At 49.7% G+C, this 18,542-nt stretch overlaps 1 protein-coding gene and 1 long non-coding RNA gene across 10 annotated transcripts in view; one reads left to right on the forward strand and one right to left on the reverse strand.

Moving 5' to 3' along the window:
- The window catches only part of MEF2D (myocyte enhancer factor 2D), a 34,827-nt gene extending 24,886 nt beyond the window's left edge, over positions 1 to 9,941 (forward strand). For all 9 annotated transcript variants that reach the window (XM_045204796.2, XM_053914763.1, XM_053914764.1 and 6 more), the window contains 3 exons: positions 4,822 to 5,077; positions 5,552 to 5,858; positions 6,197 to 9,941. In XM_045204796.2, coding sequence (XP_045060731.2) covers positions 4,822 to 5,077; positions 5,552 to 5,858; positions 6,197 to 6,208 — 575 coding nt within the window. In that variant the 3' untranslated portion in view covers positions 6,209 to 9,941. The remainder of the gene's footprint in view (positions 1 to 4,821; positions 5,078 to 5,551; positions 5,859 to 6,196) is intronic.
- On the reverse strand, positions 9,890 to 15,279 carry LOC123480890 (uncharacterized). The gene is made up of 2 exons (XR_006657031.2): positions 14,573 to 15,279; positions 9,890 to 10,184 (listed from the first exon to the last, which is right to left on the reverse strand). It is a non-coding gene; the product is annotated as an uncharacterized lncRNA (long non-coding RNA).
- Between the last annotated feature and the right edge of the window lie 3,263 nt (positions 15,280 to 18,542).

The following is an 18,542-nucleotide window of genomic DNA, read 5'->3' on the forward strand; positions in this document are numbered from 1 at the left end:
CGTTATTCTTAATAGAGGACCTAATAGGGAAGGGAGGCCCTGTCTTTAGGGAGCCTCCCATTAGGAGAGGCCAGGCCAGAGGTGGGCTGAGGAGATAATTCAGGCCACCAGGGTTGGAGGGTAGGGAGCGGGTCATGGCCAGTTCAGCAAAGCTTCTTAGAGAACAATGAAGAAATGAGGGAGAGAAGAGACAGGAGGCTGAGCAGGCCAGACCAGAAGATTTCTCCAGGTTCCAGGGAAGGCCATTGAGGGACCAGAGCCTATGTCTTTAACTCCGATGCTGGCTTGGTGGCGGAGGGCTGAGGGGGGCAAGGGGGAGGAAGAGTGATGAAGGTTGAAGAGAGGGAGCTGCCGGTGAAGAGTCACTTGGAAACATGAGAGAGCGTCACTTGGAGACATGAAGAATTCAGACAGGACATCCAGTGCCCAGTCCGTCCTGGGTACCCAGGGCTGTCCTGGCCTGTCACCCACTCACATCCTCCCAGGAACAGTCTGTGACACTCTCAGCCTTCCTGGCCTGCACTACACACTGCTGTGTTGGGAAGGACTGCCCAAAAGGGAAATGCCTTGTCTCCGTATTTCAGGGCATGTGTGTGGCTGGGGAACCGGGCCTTATTTCCTGCTGAGGAGACCTCTGCCATTCACCCCAGTTCTCCTACCTGCGAATGGCGTGTGTTAGAGCTGTCTACTGATGAGGTCAGACTAGAGCAGAAGACCCTTCAACTTCTCTCCCCTCTCCAAGCCCCCATTCCAGAGTTGAATCATACTAGGTCCCAGACATCAATACAAATAATCACAAAATCCCACCTCTTCCCCATGTGTAAAAATCCAGAACCCAGCCCTCTATATAGGAAAGCCCTTTGGGGCAGGTGGGACAGCTGGAGGAGCTGCCTCATGTTGAGGGGCTAGACTCTGGCACGTGTGTCTCTGTCCAGATTTTATCATCCAAGGGTCTGCACAGTCCCTTGTTCTGTGCATGCTCCCATGCACATGCCCACTCTCAGGACGAGTCCTCAGGCAGCTTCAGATGGCCCCATCCCTGGGGCCCGTCTCCTTATCCGTGAGAGTCGTGGGTGCACAGGGGGCCTCTGAGGCTCGTCCAGCCTTGCCAGCTGGGGCTATGGGCCTGACCCAAAAAGCCAGCCCTCTGAGGATGGCCGGGCGTGGTTGGCAGAGGGCATCACAGACCCCTTTTCAGGAGCTGTTGTTTTTTTTGGGAACCCCATGGGTGATTTTCTGCCATCTTCTTGGGTCCCATGCCACTTTGGGAAGAAGGAGGTTGGTTAGTGGGTATCCGTGAACCCGGGATAGGTGCTCAGCAGCCCAGACTAGATTATGTCTGTCATGTGGTGTGAGAGCAGATCTGACGCTGGACCTGCCCTTGGAGCCCTGCTGGGAACTGTTGTGTGGCCTTTTCCACATCCTCTCAGCAGCCAGGGGCTCCAGTTCTTCGTGCTACAGGAATAGTTTATTTTTGTTGTTGGTTACAGTTGTCCCACTTTATTCCCCATTACTCCCCCCTACCCCATCCCCTACTCCCACAGTCAGTCCCCCCATTGTCCTAGCCCAGGAGTCCTCTGTTCGTGTTCCTTTGCTTGCTCCTTCCCCTTCTCTCCCCCACTATGCCCTCCCCGCCCCTCTCCGGTCACATTCAGTTCATTCTTTATTTCCAAGTCTCTGGTTCTGTTTTGCTCTTTTGTTTGTTTTGTTGATTAGGTTCCAGTTAAAGGTGAGATCATATGGTATTTGTCTTTCACCGCCTGGCTTATTTCACGTAGCATAATGCTCTCCAGTTCCATCCATGCTGTCATGAAGGGTAGGAGTTCCTTCTTTTTTTTTCTGCTGCATAATATTCCATTGTGTAAACGTACCATAGTATTTTGATCCACTCATTTACTGATGGGCACCTAGGCTGTTTTCAGCACTTGGCTATTGTAAATTGGGCTGCTATGAGCATTGGGGTGCATAGGTTCTTTTGCATTGGTGTTTCAGGATTCTTAGGGTGTAATCCTAGCAGTGGGATCACTGGATCGAAAGCCAGATCCATTTTTATTTTTCTGAGGAAATTCCACACTGTATTCCACAGTGGCTACACCAGTCTGCATTCCCACCACCAGTGCACTGGCAGCAGCGTTTTCAGGGGACTCTAGGTGCAGAAACAACACCTTAGCGAACAATTGCTGCTTAGTTATTTACCATTTACAGTCCTTGGCCCCAGGTCAGGTTCTGCCTGTGGTGCATCTGGCTATAGCCACGTCTTAGGTAAGGAACAGGCCTGGCTCCTTGCTGACACTGGCTGCAGAGGTTTGGCTGTGGTCACGCTAGGAGCAGACCAAGTGGGCTGCCAGGTGGCCTGTAGGCCATGTTCCTCTTATCTAAGAAGAGCCAAGCTTCTTGGGGAGCCAAGTCTCCAGGTAGATGGGTCTGGAGTGTGCTGGGAAGGTGTGGGACTGGGAGTTGAGTCTCAACGATTCCCTCACTGGGGGACTTCAGGCAGGTAATGCACTGTTCTGTGATTGGCTTCCTTGTTTGATAAATGAGTGTTAGAAACAGTTGGTGCTAGAGGCCCCTTTCTGATCTTGCTGTGCTTTTTGAATATACCCGTAAGCATCTCAAAGCTCCTGGCTACATTATGAGGCCAGAGGCAAGCATGGGCCATCTCTAGGGTGAGATTTAAAGGTAATAAAGAGCCTGGGATCTTGTCTTCGCTCTGCCATTGGCTTTCTCTGTGACCTACAGCGAGTTCCCTAAACCTTTCTTATTGTTATTCTATTATAGTTGTCTTGATTTTTACCCCTTTGTCCTCTTCCACCCAGCTCACCCCCGCTCCCACAGTCAGTCCCCACACTGTTGTCCGTGTCCATGGGTCATGCATACATGCTCTTGGACTAGTCCCTTCCCCTTCTCTCCACCATTATCTCTCTACCTCCTCCCCTCTGGCCACTGTCAGTCTGTTCTATGTTTCCGTGCCTCTGGTTCTGTTTTGGTTGTTAGTTTATTTTGCTCATAAGAGTCCTCTTATAAGTGAAATCATATGCTATTTGTCTTTCACTGACTGGCTTATGTCACTTAGCATAATATTATCCAGTTCCATCCTTGCTGTCGCAAAAGGTAGGAGTTGCTTATTTCTTTCTGCAGAGTAGTGTTCCATTGTGTAAATCTACCACAGTTTTTTTGTCCACTCATTTGCTGATGGGCACCTAGGCTGCTTCCAGCACTTGGCTATTGTAAATTGTGCTGCTATGAACATTGGGGTGCATAGGTTCTTTTGAATTGGTGTTTCAGGGCCCCTAGGATATAATCCCAGCAGTGGAGTTGCTGGGTCAGAAAGCAGATGCATTTTTAATTTTTTGAGGAAATTCCATACTGTTTTCCACAGTGGCCGCACCAGTCTGCATTCCTACCACCAGTGCACTAGGGTTCCCTTTTCTCCACATCCTCGCCAGCACTTGTTGTTTGTTAATGATGGCCTTTCTAACAGATGTTAGGTGATACGTCATTGTAGCTTTTAATTTGCATCTGTCTGATGGCTAGTGATGCTGAGCATCTATCTTTTCATGTCTCTGGGCCCCAGGTATGTCCTTCTTGGAGAAGCATCTGTTAAGGTCCGTTGCCCATTTTTTAATTGTATTGAGTTCCTCAGACTTGACATTGCAGTTGCCTCATTTGTAAATTAATAGTAACAATAAGTAAATCTTTGAACATTTACTATGTGCTAACTGTTCTGTATGCTTCACATGTATTAACTCAGTCTTCACAACAGCTGTGTGACATAGGCAGGAGTATTGCCTCCGATTTGTAGAGAGTAAGTAGCTTGTCTGAGTTCACACGACCTGTGAGTGGAGATAGCCAGGAAGTTGGACCTCATGTTCGTGCCTGTGACAGATAACACTGTCTTCTCTGCATGGAGACGGGGCCGGAGCGGATGGCTCCAGAGCACGGTGGCCTTAGTGCTGCTGCAGCGGGGAGGGGTGCTTGGGCCCCTACTACCACCACCACCAGGGTGCAATCGCCTTATGCTCCTTAGGGGGGACATTTTCTAAACTGTCCCAAACAGGATGCAACTGGAAACATAGTAGTGCTGTGGAGACTGTAAAGCATCTCAGGGTTCTGTTTGTTCTGTGACAGTGCAAACATCACAGTTTCTTTATTGAGACAGAAATTTGGAAATTAATGAGTGACATCTCATGGTGACCTCGGTCAGCATCTTGGCTTGCTGGGCTGCAGACCTGTTTCTCTCCCGGCCCCTCCGCTCTGGCAGGCCTTTCTGGTGGGCAGACACGAATCCTCTGTGTTCATGTGTGTGGGCCCAGCAGCTCTATCCCTGGCCGCTGCTTACGTGTTGACAGTCTTTAGGAGACTCTGGAGCTTACAGAAGGTGGAATGCTCGCTAACAGCAATTTGCTTCGGCTGCACCATCCACCTGGCATTTACCACAACACCCCTGTCTCGGAAAGGCATTTGAGGACTTGGCACTTGAAATAATACAAACACGTATTAGACTGTCCCTATTTTTTTACCCTTCTTTTTATAAATTGACATTCTAAAAGTGATACCTACACACAGTAGAAAAAAACCAGTTTTTAAAAAACCAACTCTTTTAGTCCTGTTAAAAAAAAACGAAAACAAAACAGCACCTCATGGCTATTAGGATTTGCATTTCTGAACTGGGAGTGCCATGTCCTGGGTTTGTATGGGTCCTTCTGATTCTTCACGTCTATCGCGAACGTCTTCCATCGGGATCCCGTTCCTCCTGGAGGTGCCCCCCTGCCTTAGTCCTCTCCCTCCCACTGAGGCTCATCCTTCCTTCCTTCCACGCAGATTACCAGCTGACCAGTGCGGAGCTGTCCTCCTTGCCAGCCTTCAGTTCACCTGGGGGGCTGTCACTAGGCAATGTCACCGCCTGGCAGCAGCCACCACAGCCCCAGCAGGCACCACAGCCTCAGCCTCCACAGCCTCAGCCCCAGCCGCAGCCGCAGCCGCAGCAGCAGCAGCAGCAGCAGCAGCAACAACAGCAACAGCAGCCGCCGCCGCAGCAGCAGCCCCACCTGGTCCCTGTGTCTCTCAGCAATCTAATGTGAGTCCCTGGGGATCCATGCACATGTCCGGGAGGGGACAGTTGAGGGGTGGGGAGGAGAGGGTCCTCCTGAGATCTGGGATCCCTTTGAGGTTGTCTTATCATCAGTGGACAGTATATGAGGCACCAAATGGTGGCCCTAATGTCCCAGGTATGAACCTGGGAGACCCACCCTGAGCCCCTTCCCCAGCCAGCCTGGGGTGGGGGTGGGGTGAGGACCCCAGACTGCAAAAGATGACATGAGATAGAAAGAGAACTAATATGACATATTTCCCTTCTTTCCCTTCACTTGGCCATCTCTCTTTCCTGGTCTCTCTGTCCCCATCCACTTGTCTCTTCCTCACCCCCTCACCCCCCATCTTCTCATTCTCTGTTCCCTGTCACCTTCTGTCTTATCACTGCCCATCACTTTTTTTGTCACCTCCTCTCCTCTGTTTCTTTTCCCTGTACCCCATCCCCATCTCCTGTCACCAGCCCTGGCAGCCCACTGCCCCACGTGGGTGCTGCCCTCACGGTCACCACCCACCCGCACATCAGCATCAAGTCGGAACCTGTGTCCCCAAGCCGTGAGCGCAGCCCTGCGCCTCCCCCTCCAGCTGTGTTCCCAGCTACCTGCCCTGAGCCTGGTGACAGTCTCAGCAGCCCAGCTGGGGGCTCCTATGAGACAGGGGACCGGGATGACGGAAGGGCGGACTTCGGGCCCACACTGGGCCTGCTGCGCCCAGCCCCAGAGCCTGAGGCCGAGGGCTCAGCTGTGAAGAGGATGCGGCTCGACACCTGGGTACTGTAGCATCACCCCTCCCGTCTGCCAGTGTCTGCTATACCCAGGGACTGCTCCGTGTGCCCCCAGCCTGTCTTAGCTCCCACCCGAGAGGCCTTTTGGCCAGCTAGCCCCTCCGTCAGCCCTTTTGAGGCAGCATCGATGCCCTTTTACCCCCACCAAAGGCTCATTTCCTATCCCTTTCTTCAGCATCAGCCCTACTGCTTGATAACGTCTCCCCTCAGAGCTGGTCCTGCCACTATAAACCTGGCCCTACAGGGAGAAGGGCGTGGGGGAGACATCACCCCGTAGCCTGGGCCACCCCCTCATACTCCCTTCTCCATCTCCTCTCTTCACAGACCTTAAAGTGACGATCCCCACTCCCCTCCTCTCAGCCTCCCAGATGAAGAGTTGACAATCTCACCGCCCACCCCCCTGTCCTGGGCTCCTCCCGCTCGACCCCCACTTCCTTTCTTGTGCTCCGTGTCCTGTTGACGGTTACATTTGTGTATAATTATTATTATATTATTATTAATATTATATTTTTTTTAATTTGGATTCTCACTTTGGAGAGGAGGATGCTCTCATCCCCTTTCTGCACCCCTGCCATTTTCACTGGCTGTGGGAGCTCTTTTTTGCGGGAAGGGGGGGACACTTTGCACGTTGTACACATATGCTGCAGGAGGGGGTGGGGCCAATGGGCCTTTGGGAAAGGACAGGTGCCGAGCCCTGCATGCAGAGCCCTCCCACCCCATCCCCCAGATAGAGGGAAATAACCAAAAACTACCCCACAACAAAACCCCAAAGTTGGCTTGATGGTGGGTCTGTGTTTCAGGGGAAAGTGAGGCAGAGGCTCTGTAAAGGGTTTCTGCTTCTGGACTGTTTCTGTGGCCACAGGCACGTGGGGCCTGGCCCCCACGTGCCCCTGCACACACACGACACACTCTCACTGATTCTTGTGTGACTGCACCTCCAAGGTGTGGGGGTGCTGGCTGAGATTTTGGGCTGGGAAGGCTGTCTGGGAATCTGAGGCTGGGGGTAGGTTTTGAGGTGGGGCCCTTCTGAAGCACATTTGGAGAGAAAGAGAGCCATGAGGAGAGGGCTGAGGAGGGACAGAGGGCTGGGGCGAGGGGTGAGTCAGGTTCCCTCCCTTTCCCAGCATTTTCTCTAACATACACAGTGCAATAGCTCCCTATCCCTCAGTTGACACCAGCCCTGTAAAGCTGGCCACAAAGCACAGGGAGAACTGGGGAGAGGAATGTGAGGTGACTCAGTGGGAGTGGGCCTTGGCCACTCCGTGGTGCCTGAGGACTGGAACCCTTGCATCCACAGGCAAGTGTGAGTGAGGGGACTTGCTCTTCCTTGCACGTATACATCCCCAAAGGAGTGGTTGTTGGGATGGGGTCGTGAGGATGGGAGAGGGGACTGGGAGGTTTGCAGAAGGCCTGCCTTCCTTCTTTCCTCCTTCGCCCCTCTTGCCAGCCCTCTTCCCTGCTCCTTCCACTCCTGAACCGCTGTGGACCCCACCTTCCTGCTCTTGGCACCCTCATTGTCTGGCTACCTCCTGTCCCACCACCCCCAGGCCGCATCCTACCTTCCCTCTTGGCTACTGTAATTGTAAATAGCAACCTTTGGAAAACATTAGCAGTGTAACAGTCCAGGAACTGTTTTTTTTTGTTGTTGTTGTTGTTGTTGTATTGATATGAAATGAGATTCTATTTTTGTCAAAGTATATTGTAATAATAATGATTCAAACGCCCGTACTGTACAGATGAGGTTCTTCTGCTGTTGTTCTTGCTCCTCTCCTCCCCCAGCCTGGCCCTCTCTGCTGCCTCCCCAGGTCCTGAGAACTCAGGCCGGATGACAGATCAAAATGGAGGGCGCAGGCCCCAAGCCTGTGATCCACACCACCCCTCACTCTAAGGTGCATGGGCAGGCAGACTGGGGTCTTGACCCGCTCCTTCACGTAAGCCCAGCTCCTCTGCCCACGGGGCGCAGCACTCCTTTGGGGTTTCATCCTGGTGGGCTGAAAGCAGAGTAGACAAGGCCTAGTTTCGTGCCAGGTGACTATCTTTGCCCACCTCTATGACCCAGCCACTAGCAGTATTCCAACATGAAGCAGGGAAGGAACCAGAAGCAGAGGGAGGCGTGTGGCTGCACAGGTACCTAGTATATTCATGAAGACATTTGGTATTTGTACGTCCCAGTGTCCCTTTGTACTTGTGTGTGTGTATGGTCGTGTGGGTCTCTGAGCCCATCTGGGCATACACAGGAGTCTGTGGGCGAAGTGAGCGCTGAGGACATCTGTGTGTGTGCATGTAAGCATGTGCCTGGGTACGTGTTTACAGAGAGACAGGTGGCTGTTGCAGCCACACAGCCCTGGCCTCCAGCTCCATGACCCTCCTTCCTGAGCTCTACTCCTTACGCCCCGCTCCTTCACCTGTTTTCACCCTCAGCTCTGATGTTTTTGCCTTTCAGTCAGAAAGGATCTAGCAGTTGGTCCTCTTTGCTTCTCCCTGCAGCCCTGCCTCTCCTGGGCTCCATACACAATTGTGTACCCAGAACCCACACCTGTACACACAACCCCTTCCCTAGAATTCCCTCTTTTACTCACCCCAGGCCTGCTTTCAGGGTAAAAGTCAAGTTCCTCTTCCTAAAGCTTTTTCCTTACCTGATCAGTGAACCATCCTTACTCACACCCTAACCCCCACCTCACAGCCTGTTCAGTCTTCCCGCAGGTTCCTAGAGGGAGTTTCAAGAATCAGTGAGACTCGATAAGGGCCGTGAAAGACGGGATGTAGTCCTATGTGTGTGCATCCCCAGAGCCTTGCCCAGGGCCTGGCACATAGTTGGCGCTTAGTAAATGCTAAACAGGTGAATGGTTGAATGATAGGTGCTCAATAAACATTGAATGACTGGCCTTCCCTTCTCAGGCTATTCCTGCCATCAGTCTGTCCACCTTTCTAGGCTGGGTTTGGCCACCATTAAACATGGGGTGGGGGTGAGGGCCCCTGCAATTCACGGTGCAATATTTACCAGTTTTGCCCTCTGCCTTTAATGGCAAACCTGGCTTTTGATTACCATGTGTGGATGTGTGTGTATACTTTCTTCTCTATCCCTGGGGCAGGGGGTGGTCTGTGAGTGAATATGTGACATTTCTGCAATTCACTATCCCAAGATTTCTCTTGGGGATAGGGGCTCCTGGCCGGCCAGATGAAGGGTCCCTGGGAACCCAGACCTCAAGCGTGGACTTCATTTCTTCCTCCTCTCATAAGCCAAATTTGCCTCCACCCACTCCTTCCTCCAAATAACCGGGCATTTGCCAAAGTAATCACTGGAGTCATCCAATGTTTCTCTCCCCCCCAGGTTTCCCACAGCTTTCAGGGACAGTGGGCAAGAGGACTCCCCAGTTCAACACACCATTTCCCCTTCCCCCAGCAGTGCACTCAATGCAGCGAGACTGACCCCGACCCTTACCCAGCCCTCCCCATCTTGGACAGGAAGGAAATAATGCACCTTCTCTTAATGATTATTTATTTGTTTGGAGAGACAAAAATGATGTAAAAGTGTATCTAGAAATATCTATATCTATATATTTTTAACTGATTCTTTGGAATCCCCTGGGGTGGGGTGGGGGGTGAATTTAGGCTTTCATGGAGCAGAGGAGACAGGGAGCCTGGGAACTCCTCTGTTCTCCCCTCTGCCACCTCTCTCTGCCCCCTAAACAGTTGATACAAGAAACGGGATTTGTATTGGGGGAGGGGCGCTGGAATGTTTCATGGGGAATCTGGATTCTGTGTTCCCCATTCAAGTCCCAGAGGGAGGAAGGGGACAGGCCATGGAGGTGCCCCACCCCCGAACCCGACAATCACCCACACTCCTGGGGTTCCTCCTGGGTCCTGGGCAGGGCGAGTCCAAGTGTGTGGCTGTTGATTTGTTTTCAATATTTCTTTTCGTGCTGTATGGTGATGCTTTCTTAGTATTCTACACAATAAGAAAAGACAAAGTCCTCGATATTCTTATGAGTTTTGTTGGAAAACTCTTTCACTATATTTGTTGTAAAGAGGTTTACTATTAAAAGAAAAAGAATACACGTTTCTGATACTTTGGCTTGGGTTCTGGTTTCTCTGGTGCGGTCGGCTGAGGAGGGAAGGAGGGACTGTGTGGCTCAACCAGGGTGAGAGGCCAAGCACCCTGTCAGCGGGAAAGAGTGCTGTTATCCTTCAGGGTGGGCACTTTGAGGTGACTAAGGTGGAGTTCCAGGTGAGAATTTCAGGTCCTCTGTCAGAGGCAGGGGCAGCCCCAGGACTGGGGAAGGTCGTCTTGTTAAGAGCCATAGGAGGGACTCTGGGACACAAGAGAAACAGAAATCAAGGTCAGGTCCAGAACAGGACAGTGTGCAGGAAGGCAACAGCATGGTAGGGAACCTTTGGCTACCAAAAGCTTTTCTACAACAGGAACTTGCCCAGGCACTGTTAGGCACGGGTTAATTCCACCTTCACAGTGGTCCCCACAGAGCTCAGTCCAGCAGGGGCATCTACCCTTTAGCAGCACTTCAGCAGTGCCTGGGAGCCTCTCCATACCCTCTTCACATATCCCAGAGGGCCTCCCCACCTGGCTCCCTTAAGGGTAGGCAACTCTAATTCCTGCCTCCCCACATCTCGCACAGGTATGGTCTGAGCAGGTGCAAGGGCTGTGGAGGGACGTGCACAAGGCTTGGCTACTGAGTTGGCCACTCCTCTGTATGAGGCCAATGCTAGGTGCTGCAGAGCAAAGATGGAGTGTGAGAGGCCAATGTATAATGATAGAGACAGGCTTGCAAATGCCTGAAGTCCACACTGCATGGTTCATGCCTTGGTTGCTGCACATGCAGGTTGATGCAAGAGCACATGGGATCAGGCAAGTGGCAGAATGTCTTTGTGCCTTGGGTTCCCTCATCTGCAAATGGTGGCGATCTGCCTCCCTCTCATGGTCATTGTAAACTTCACCTTGCTTCTCCCTCATCTGGAGCAGAGATGAAAGATGAGCTGAGCAGGAGAGGGTTAGGAAGATACCGTCCTCCAGATGAGTCTCCCTGCTGGCTGGCTGTGGTGGCAGCCTTCAACATGGCATCCAGTTACCTCAGTGTGATACTCATGCTCTTGTGTGGTCTGCTCCCATTGAGTCATGGTTGGTATGTATGACCAATAAAGCTTCCAAAGTAAAGCTAGTACATGATGCTCCACATGTTCCTTCCCTGTCGTGGGAACTCTGGAGCACATCAAAGCAGCCTGGATTGCTAAGTTGCCTTCAGGTGTGGTCCAGCACCACCAGTGGGCTTTGTGTGAATAGAAGATAAATGTGTTCAGCCAGTGATTTGGGTATTGAGTCTGCAATAGAACCTGTCCTGTCCTGACAAATGGATTTGGGCAACTTTGGAGCCCCATCTGCTGACAGCCCCTATGGTGAGGTACAGATCTCTGGACTTGACAGTCCAGAACTGGTTCAACCACAACTGGTTTAACTCCTATTTCTGCCACTTAGCAGCTGTGTGGCCTTGGGTAGTTGTAATCTCCCTGAGCTGCTGCTTTTTTCTTTTTTAAAAAAAAAGATTTTTTTATTAACTTTAGAAAGGGAGGGAGGGAAACATCGATGTGTAATATACACATCAATCAGTTGCCTCTCGTACGCCCCCAACTGGAGACCTCGCTCACAACCCAGGCCAACCCAGGAATGTGCCCTGACTGGGAATCAAACCTGTGATGTTTCGTGGGCCAGTGCTTAGTCCACTGGACCACACCAGCCAGGACTCCCCAAGCTGCTGTTTAATCAGCTGTAAGATAGCTGCTGCCTGTTTTCTCTAGCCTCCTCCTACCCCTTTTGCAGTTCATCCTCCTATCTTTGGCACAGTTCTGATCATCTAACACCTCGGTGTTCTCCAGTACCCACCATATAAAGTCCAAACTTCTCAGCCTGGCTCCCAGGGCCTTCAAAGAACCAAAATATCCTCTTTTCCAGGCTTAGCCCATACATCCCCGCTGCACATCCCTTGGACTCAGACTGGCCAAGCAGCCCACTCCATTCCTAGACATCCTTGGTATCTTTGCTCATGTCATCCTTCTGTCTCAAATGCAACAAACATGTTTTAAGCACCTGCTCTGTGAAATCCTTTGTTAGGCACGAGGGATAGAGAGAGGAGTGAGGCAGTTCCTGCTTCACAGCAACTCAGTCCAGTGGGGACAAGAGCCAAGGGAACCAACTGTTCACACTTGAGTCACCAGTCTGTTAAGTGTCATAAAGGATGGATGTAAGTTGGCTGTGGGATCAGAGATGAGGTACACTCAAATTCAAGCCAGTGGAGATCAGAGTCTCCTTCAAGAAGGCGTTTGAGCTGCGTTTTGAAAATACGGAGTTTCCTGGGCAAACAAGGGCAGGAAAGGCATTCCCAATAGCAGGAATAGCATGTAAGGTACGGAGAAGGAATGGTGCATTCAGGAAATCCAGTACTGTGGTGCAGGTCAAAGGAATAGCAGATAAAGCTGAAGAGGAAGGCAGAAGCCTTGCTGTGAAGAGCAGTGATTGCCATAATACAGACTTTATTCTGCAGATGTCTGGTCATCAAAGGACTTTAGGTAGAGGATGTACTGGGTCATATTTGCATTTCTGAAAGTTCTGCCAGTACTACTATCGCTCTCACTACTGCAGAGATACAGCTGGAAGGAATGCAAAATTGAGGCCCAGTCAGGGTACTTGACAACTGAGAGGATGAATTTAGTAGATATTTGAGAGGTAGAATAACAGGACTTGGAAACTGCTGGTGAAGGTAGAGAAGGAAAGGAAGGAGGGTTCATGACTCCCAAACCTGTGCTTGGACTGACTGGATGGTGGTGCTGTGGCTCCAGACAGCCACCAGCTATATCCTGGGATTTTAGACAAACTGAGTTCCGAACACGGGGAAGCTCATGGGTGCACCCTTTGGGGCATTAAAGGGGAGGAGGAGTGCTTTGCTCCCCCAAGGTAGTTGCAAGGTTGGGCATGGTGGTCAGGTCAGGATTGTGTGAGAGCCTTAGGAATATAGTGTTCTAAAGGCCAGACACCCAGTGCAATACTAGAGGTCGGTCATTGGCTTTCTTTTGAGAAGGGAAAATGACACTTAAAAAATATATATATATTTTAGAGAGAGGGGAGAGGAAGGAGAGAAACACAGGTCAGTTGCTTCTTGCAAGCTCCCAACTGGGGACCTGGTCCACAACCCAGGCATATGCCCTGACTGGGAATCGAACAGGTGACCTTTCAGTCCACAGAATGGTGCTCAACCCACTGAGCCACACCAGCCAGGGCAGATGACACTTCTTTGCTAGGTACCTGGAAGATACTCAGGAGGAACTACCTAGTAGACTTGCGAGACATTAGCCCTCCCCACACCTCAGTTGCTTCCTGTGTAAAGTGAGTTGCTGTGAGACTTAAATAAATGACACTTATAAATTAAAACCACTCCTGACCCATATATTAAGTGCTCAGTGTTATTATTTTTATTACTGCTACTTGCCATTTATGAAAGTAGATGAGCTTACTTGGGTAAGGTTTAAAAAACTGCCGTACCACCCCTATTTTTGTCTTTAAAACCTTTCCTCTCATTCAGAGTTTCATTCCTACAACTTTTCCCTCCCCTGTCCTACCCAGAAGGCTGTGTTATTCTCTAATGGGTGTTAGGAATCTGCCCCTTCTTTATAAGCACCTGTTTCATGTTTCCAGAAAACGTGGGTACTAGTTTCAATTTTCTCTCTAAAATTGGGTTGAAAACTCCTCTAAAAAACACACCGCTGCCCTGGCTGGTGTGGCTCAGTGGACTGAGTGCCAACCCTGCAAAGGTCACCTGTTCGATTCCCAGTCAGGGCACATGCCTGGGTTGTGGGCCAGGTCCCCAGTTGGGGGAGTTGCAAGAGACATCTCTTCACATCAGTGTTTGTCCCTCTCTCCCTACCTCCCTCTCTCTCTGAAGACAAACAACATCTTAAAAAACAAAACTGCCTCATCCCTTTTGTCTGGCTCAGTGCCTGGCACACAGTATGTGTTCAGTCAGACTAAAATAAGATAATTCATGTTTAAGTGCACTTTTAAACGGGAGTGCTACAAACCCAAAGGATTTTTTTTCCCTCAAGGGCATGTTTTTCTGCATCTTCTACTTTCCAGCTCCAGGAGCACTAGACCCAATGAGGCTGAAATGGAGTGTGGGTTCCAGTTTCCTGGGCTTAGCTATTCACTTACCTACTGGGCTCCTACCCCCCCCAAAGAGGTGGCTCTTGGGAGGCGGCAGGAAGCAAGGGTACCTACCATCTGATTGTTACAGCTAAGGAGACCAGGCCAGTTCCCGGTACTTCATTTTCTTCTGACTCACCCCTCAGTCCCATGGGCTGAGTAACTTTTCCAGGCTTGTGACTGTGGAAACTTGTTTTAGGAACGGCTAGCAGATGTGAAAGGGGCATAAGGTGACCCCACCCCAGGCTCCAAAGTGGCTCCTACTGGAGCCCATACATGTGTGCAGTTAAATGATTATGGGTTACTGCCCAGCTAAGGGACACGTCTGGTTCTGTAGACCAGATGCCCAAGTGTGTATTTTACAGTTGGTAAACCTGAGGCCGCAAGGAGGCGGCGACTTACAGGTTCTTCCCACAGCGCTTCACGCAGTTCCTCGATAGATGTAGTTCAGATCGGCCCGAGGCCCCTGGATTTACTGCTTCCAGTCGGATACTTACTGGTATTTAACATCCCTCCTCCTTTGCTTTGGACTCGTTTCCACGTGTTTACAGCTCTTGGGCCCCGCTCGTGGGGCAGTTTGGTCTTTCATAAAGTGCGGTCTCTGCCTTCGCAGCCTGACCGCCCAGACTCAATCTTATTTACTGCGCATGTACCCCTCACGTGCGGAAAGGGGCAGGGGAGGTCACGCGCCGATAAGCCCCGCCCTCACGTGACTGCGGCGTGTTCCCTCTCCGGTCTAAACCCTCAGCTGGGAGCGGGGGGCTGGCGCCCAATGAGGGCGCGGCCAGCCAGGGACGTGTGACAATGGCGGAGCCGTTCAGGGATCGGGAAGAAAAAAATTCCATCTAAGGCGAAGGAGAAGTAGGGAGAGAGAAGGCAATAAAGGCACTGGTCTAACCTGCCCCTCTAGACTGTAAGCTCCCAGGAGGCGAAGAGCACCATTCCAAAGCGCCTCAGCAGAAGTTGGTGGGCGACTACCGCTCTGACACGGCCAGGAGTGGTTGAGCCCGTCGCCCTTTCCACTGACCCCTCTTCACTCCCCCTTCACCTGCCAACTCAGACATGGCAAAGAATGGGGTCTACCGGCAGCCGGCGAACCAGCCCTTCCTACCTACTGCCCCAACAGAACAGACTCCTCAGTCGATTTGTCCACAACTGCAGGGGTGCAAAGACCCACACCTTGTCCCGACGTCCCTGCTGGAGGGGGGAGTGGACCTTACGACTCACTTCATTGGCTCTTCTAGTGACGGGCGGGGAGCTCAGCCAACCGCAACCTGAGCAAGACGCATGCGTACACAAAAGATGGGGCTTCTGTGTGGCGGGGAGTCAGGAACCGGGCAGCGAACCAATTTTGGCTGGGTCTCGCCAGGGCCTAGACCGAGGAGGTGGGCATGCGTGGATCTAACCTCTTCTCTGCCCAGTTTGAGGGGCCTATAGCGCCCTCTGTCTGCCTGGTAGTTTTCCCAGAAGTCTAACCAACAACACTACGTCGGACCGGTCTCTGCCTGGAGGATCCATAAGAGTGGACGAATTTCGGTAGCTGCCCTCAGGGACCACACAACCATCCCCAAACACAGCCAGAGCCATTAGTCTGGGTCTTTGCACAGAGACCCCTCTGGGCCAAGAGTAATGTGAATATTAATTTGATGATGACACTTCTTAGTTTACCAAGCCTGTCCACGTAAGAAACATCCAGACCTGTGGAGAATTTCACGAGTGTTTTTTTTTTTTTAGCCAAACTGACATATGCTGGACAGCAAGATCTCAAGTGCTTCAGAAAAAAATAGTTTTTCAGCTTCTGTCACACATTTGAAATTAATACGGGTGGGAGAAAGCAAGGTGGGGTTGGATTTTTAAATAGTCAACAAGATTACTGATCTCTTGAGGGTTAATTATCCCTTGGAGGGGTATTTCTCCTGGCATTTCAAAGGTGTGTTAACCTAGATGCACAAGAACGATGGACAGGACTGTACTAAAACTTTTCACTAAACAAGTTATAGGCCTGGGACGTGACCACCCACAGTGACCTGCCCTGTTAGGCATTTTCGCCCAGATCACCCTGTGAGGTTACTTTCCATAGAACACCTTTCTTCATCTACACGTTATATCCATTATCTCAGGAGCTCCTCAAAACCCCCCTCCAGTTAGGTTAAAGAGGGCTGGAGAAGCTGAAGGGAGGGTGGAGAACACTACCTGTGAGGGTGGAGCCTGGACTGAAACCCAGGCCACTCAAGGCAGAAGAGCCTTGATAAGCTGCCTCCCTTCTCTCCAAGGAGTTTGTATAGTTGAGGTGATGACACTTAAGATACAGGAAAAGTGAAGGTAGAATTTCAGCCCTTTTTTTAAAATAGACACTGAGTGCTGAGAGGGAAGGATCACTTTGTGCTTTAGCGATCTGAAAAGGCTACATGAAGAAGCAGCTTCAGAGTATACACTTGGATTAGATAAAGTTTAGGAACATACTGTTTAGTGAATGAAGAAATCCCAGAACACAAACATTGGAAATAATTTTTATAAATTTTCAGAAATGAGCAAAATTAAGCAATATATTGTTTAGGTATATATGACCAAACATTTAAAAAAGAAGAAGAAGAAACACAAAGTTCATTAGCAGTTACCTAGGAGAGAGACTGGGGGTGGGATGGGGAAGAACAAGTGGATGCTATTGGTAATGTTCTAGTTATTGGGTTACAGGTAAATGTATGGGTATTTTATTATTTTTGTATCACAACAGTTACTCTTTTGTATGTGTAAAATATAATTCAAAAGATGATAGTGGAATCATCCCCAAGAATATTATGTGTTACATAGTGGGAGAGAAGGGGAAAAGCCTTACCTATATATTACACTTGGTTTCTAGAGCATTTCTACACATATAAGTTTATCTTCAAAACATCCCTGTAAGATATTATCTCTACATTAGAGATGAAGAAACAACAGAAAGTTACTTAAGGCCTGTGAACCAAGACAGGAAAGGTGTGAATGAAGGAGGCCAATGGGGAGCCCCATGCAGTTAAATCTCCAGTGTGCCTAGCCTTGTACCTGCAACAGAGAATATGGTCAGTAAACATTTGTTGAGCAGGTAAGTAACCGAACTTGCTAATTACATGGGTGTCTCGTAAACAGGCTGCCCTGAAAGTAGCTGAGGACCCTGCATAGCAGCTGGCTGACCACTGTCAGGTACAGGAGTACTAGCCTCTCTTTGGGCAAAGGTTGGATATAGGCAACCTCTAAGTTTCTTTTCAATGTTAAGGCTGTATGAGTTTATCAGAGAATGAAGACAAAACCGGTATTAAGGTCATAAGGCTCTCTACCTGGGTAGTGAAAGTGGTCACCAAAGAAATGCCTGGATAAAAGAGACATTTTGAAGTTATTTGCCAGAATATGTAGGCAGTATGTTGCATTTGTTGTTGTGTGAATTGTTGGATGTTGTTGGATGTTGTTGTCTGTGTGAATTGTTGTTGTTGATCTATCCCAACTGGGAGAATGGTTGTGCTGCTTACTAGGTAAAACAGGGTAGTAGATGGACATTCATTTAGAAATGGCTAGCAGGCAGCTGAAAACACAGGATAGTGCTGAGGACAAATCAGGGCTGAAGGTACACTGGGGTGTAAGAGAAGAACGCTGGAGTTTAAATTAGAACACCTGATTTCTAGACATGGCCTTGTCTTCAATGAACAGTTCCACTTTAGGGGGGTGGGGTGGAAACAGGGGAGGGAGGTGGGGAGGGCCAGGGTGTTGGGCTGGGGTGGGGGGGAAAGGCAGAAAACTGTACTTGAACAACAATAAAAAAACAAACAGTTTCACTTTGGATGTGTCACTTTGGATGAGTCACTTCATCTGTTGGGACTATTTCCTCATGTATTAAAGAACATATACACACAACAAGAACGTGCCCAGTCTCCTCAACATCTAGTTAAATCTACTCATATAGTTAAATATACAGATATATCTATTCCCGGAACTCTGTTGGCCTCCGTTGTCCCGTATTATGTTCTTTCTCCATTATGTGACTTAGCGTATCTTATTTTGTGTGCATGTGCTAGAAGTGAGTTCTCTGAGAAAAGAAACCCTGTCTTACTCAAGTTTCTATCTCCATTGTTAATCTCTCTGAGACCTAAATTTTCTTGTTTGTAAATTAAGCTAGTTAATATTTAAAGTTCTTTTGAGTGATAGAATTCTGTTATCTAGCTATGTTCTGTGGATTGAGAGGATTAAACTATCTGATCTCTAAATTCCTTTCCAACTCCAATATTCAATGATTTTATAATATTGAGTTGTAAGTAACCTCATAGAAGTGATAGTTGAACAAGTTCTCAAAAGGAAAATGTGTGAGAAAAGATTAAGAACAGGAGCAATATAAGAAAGAGAAGCTATTGAAAGTGACATAGAGGGATCAGTCTGAGAAGTAAGAGAGATAATAATAGCAGGGGTAACAACTTCAGATGCCTAAAGGAGCCAGGGAAA

The sequence above is a fragment of the Desmodus rotundus genome, chromosome 12, assembly GCF_022682495.2.
Source record: "Desmodus rotundus isolate HL8 chromosome 12, HLdesRot8A.1, whole genome shotgun sequence".
NCBI lineage: Eukaryota > Metazoa > Chordata > Mammalia > Chiroptera > Phyllostomidae > Desmodus > Desmodus rotundus.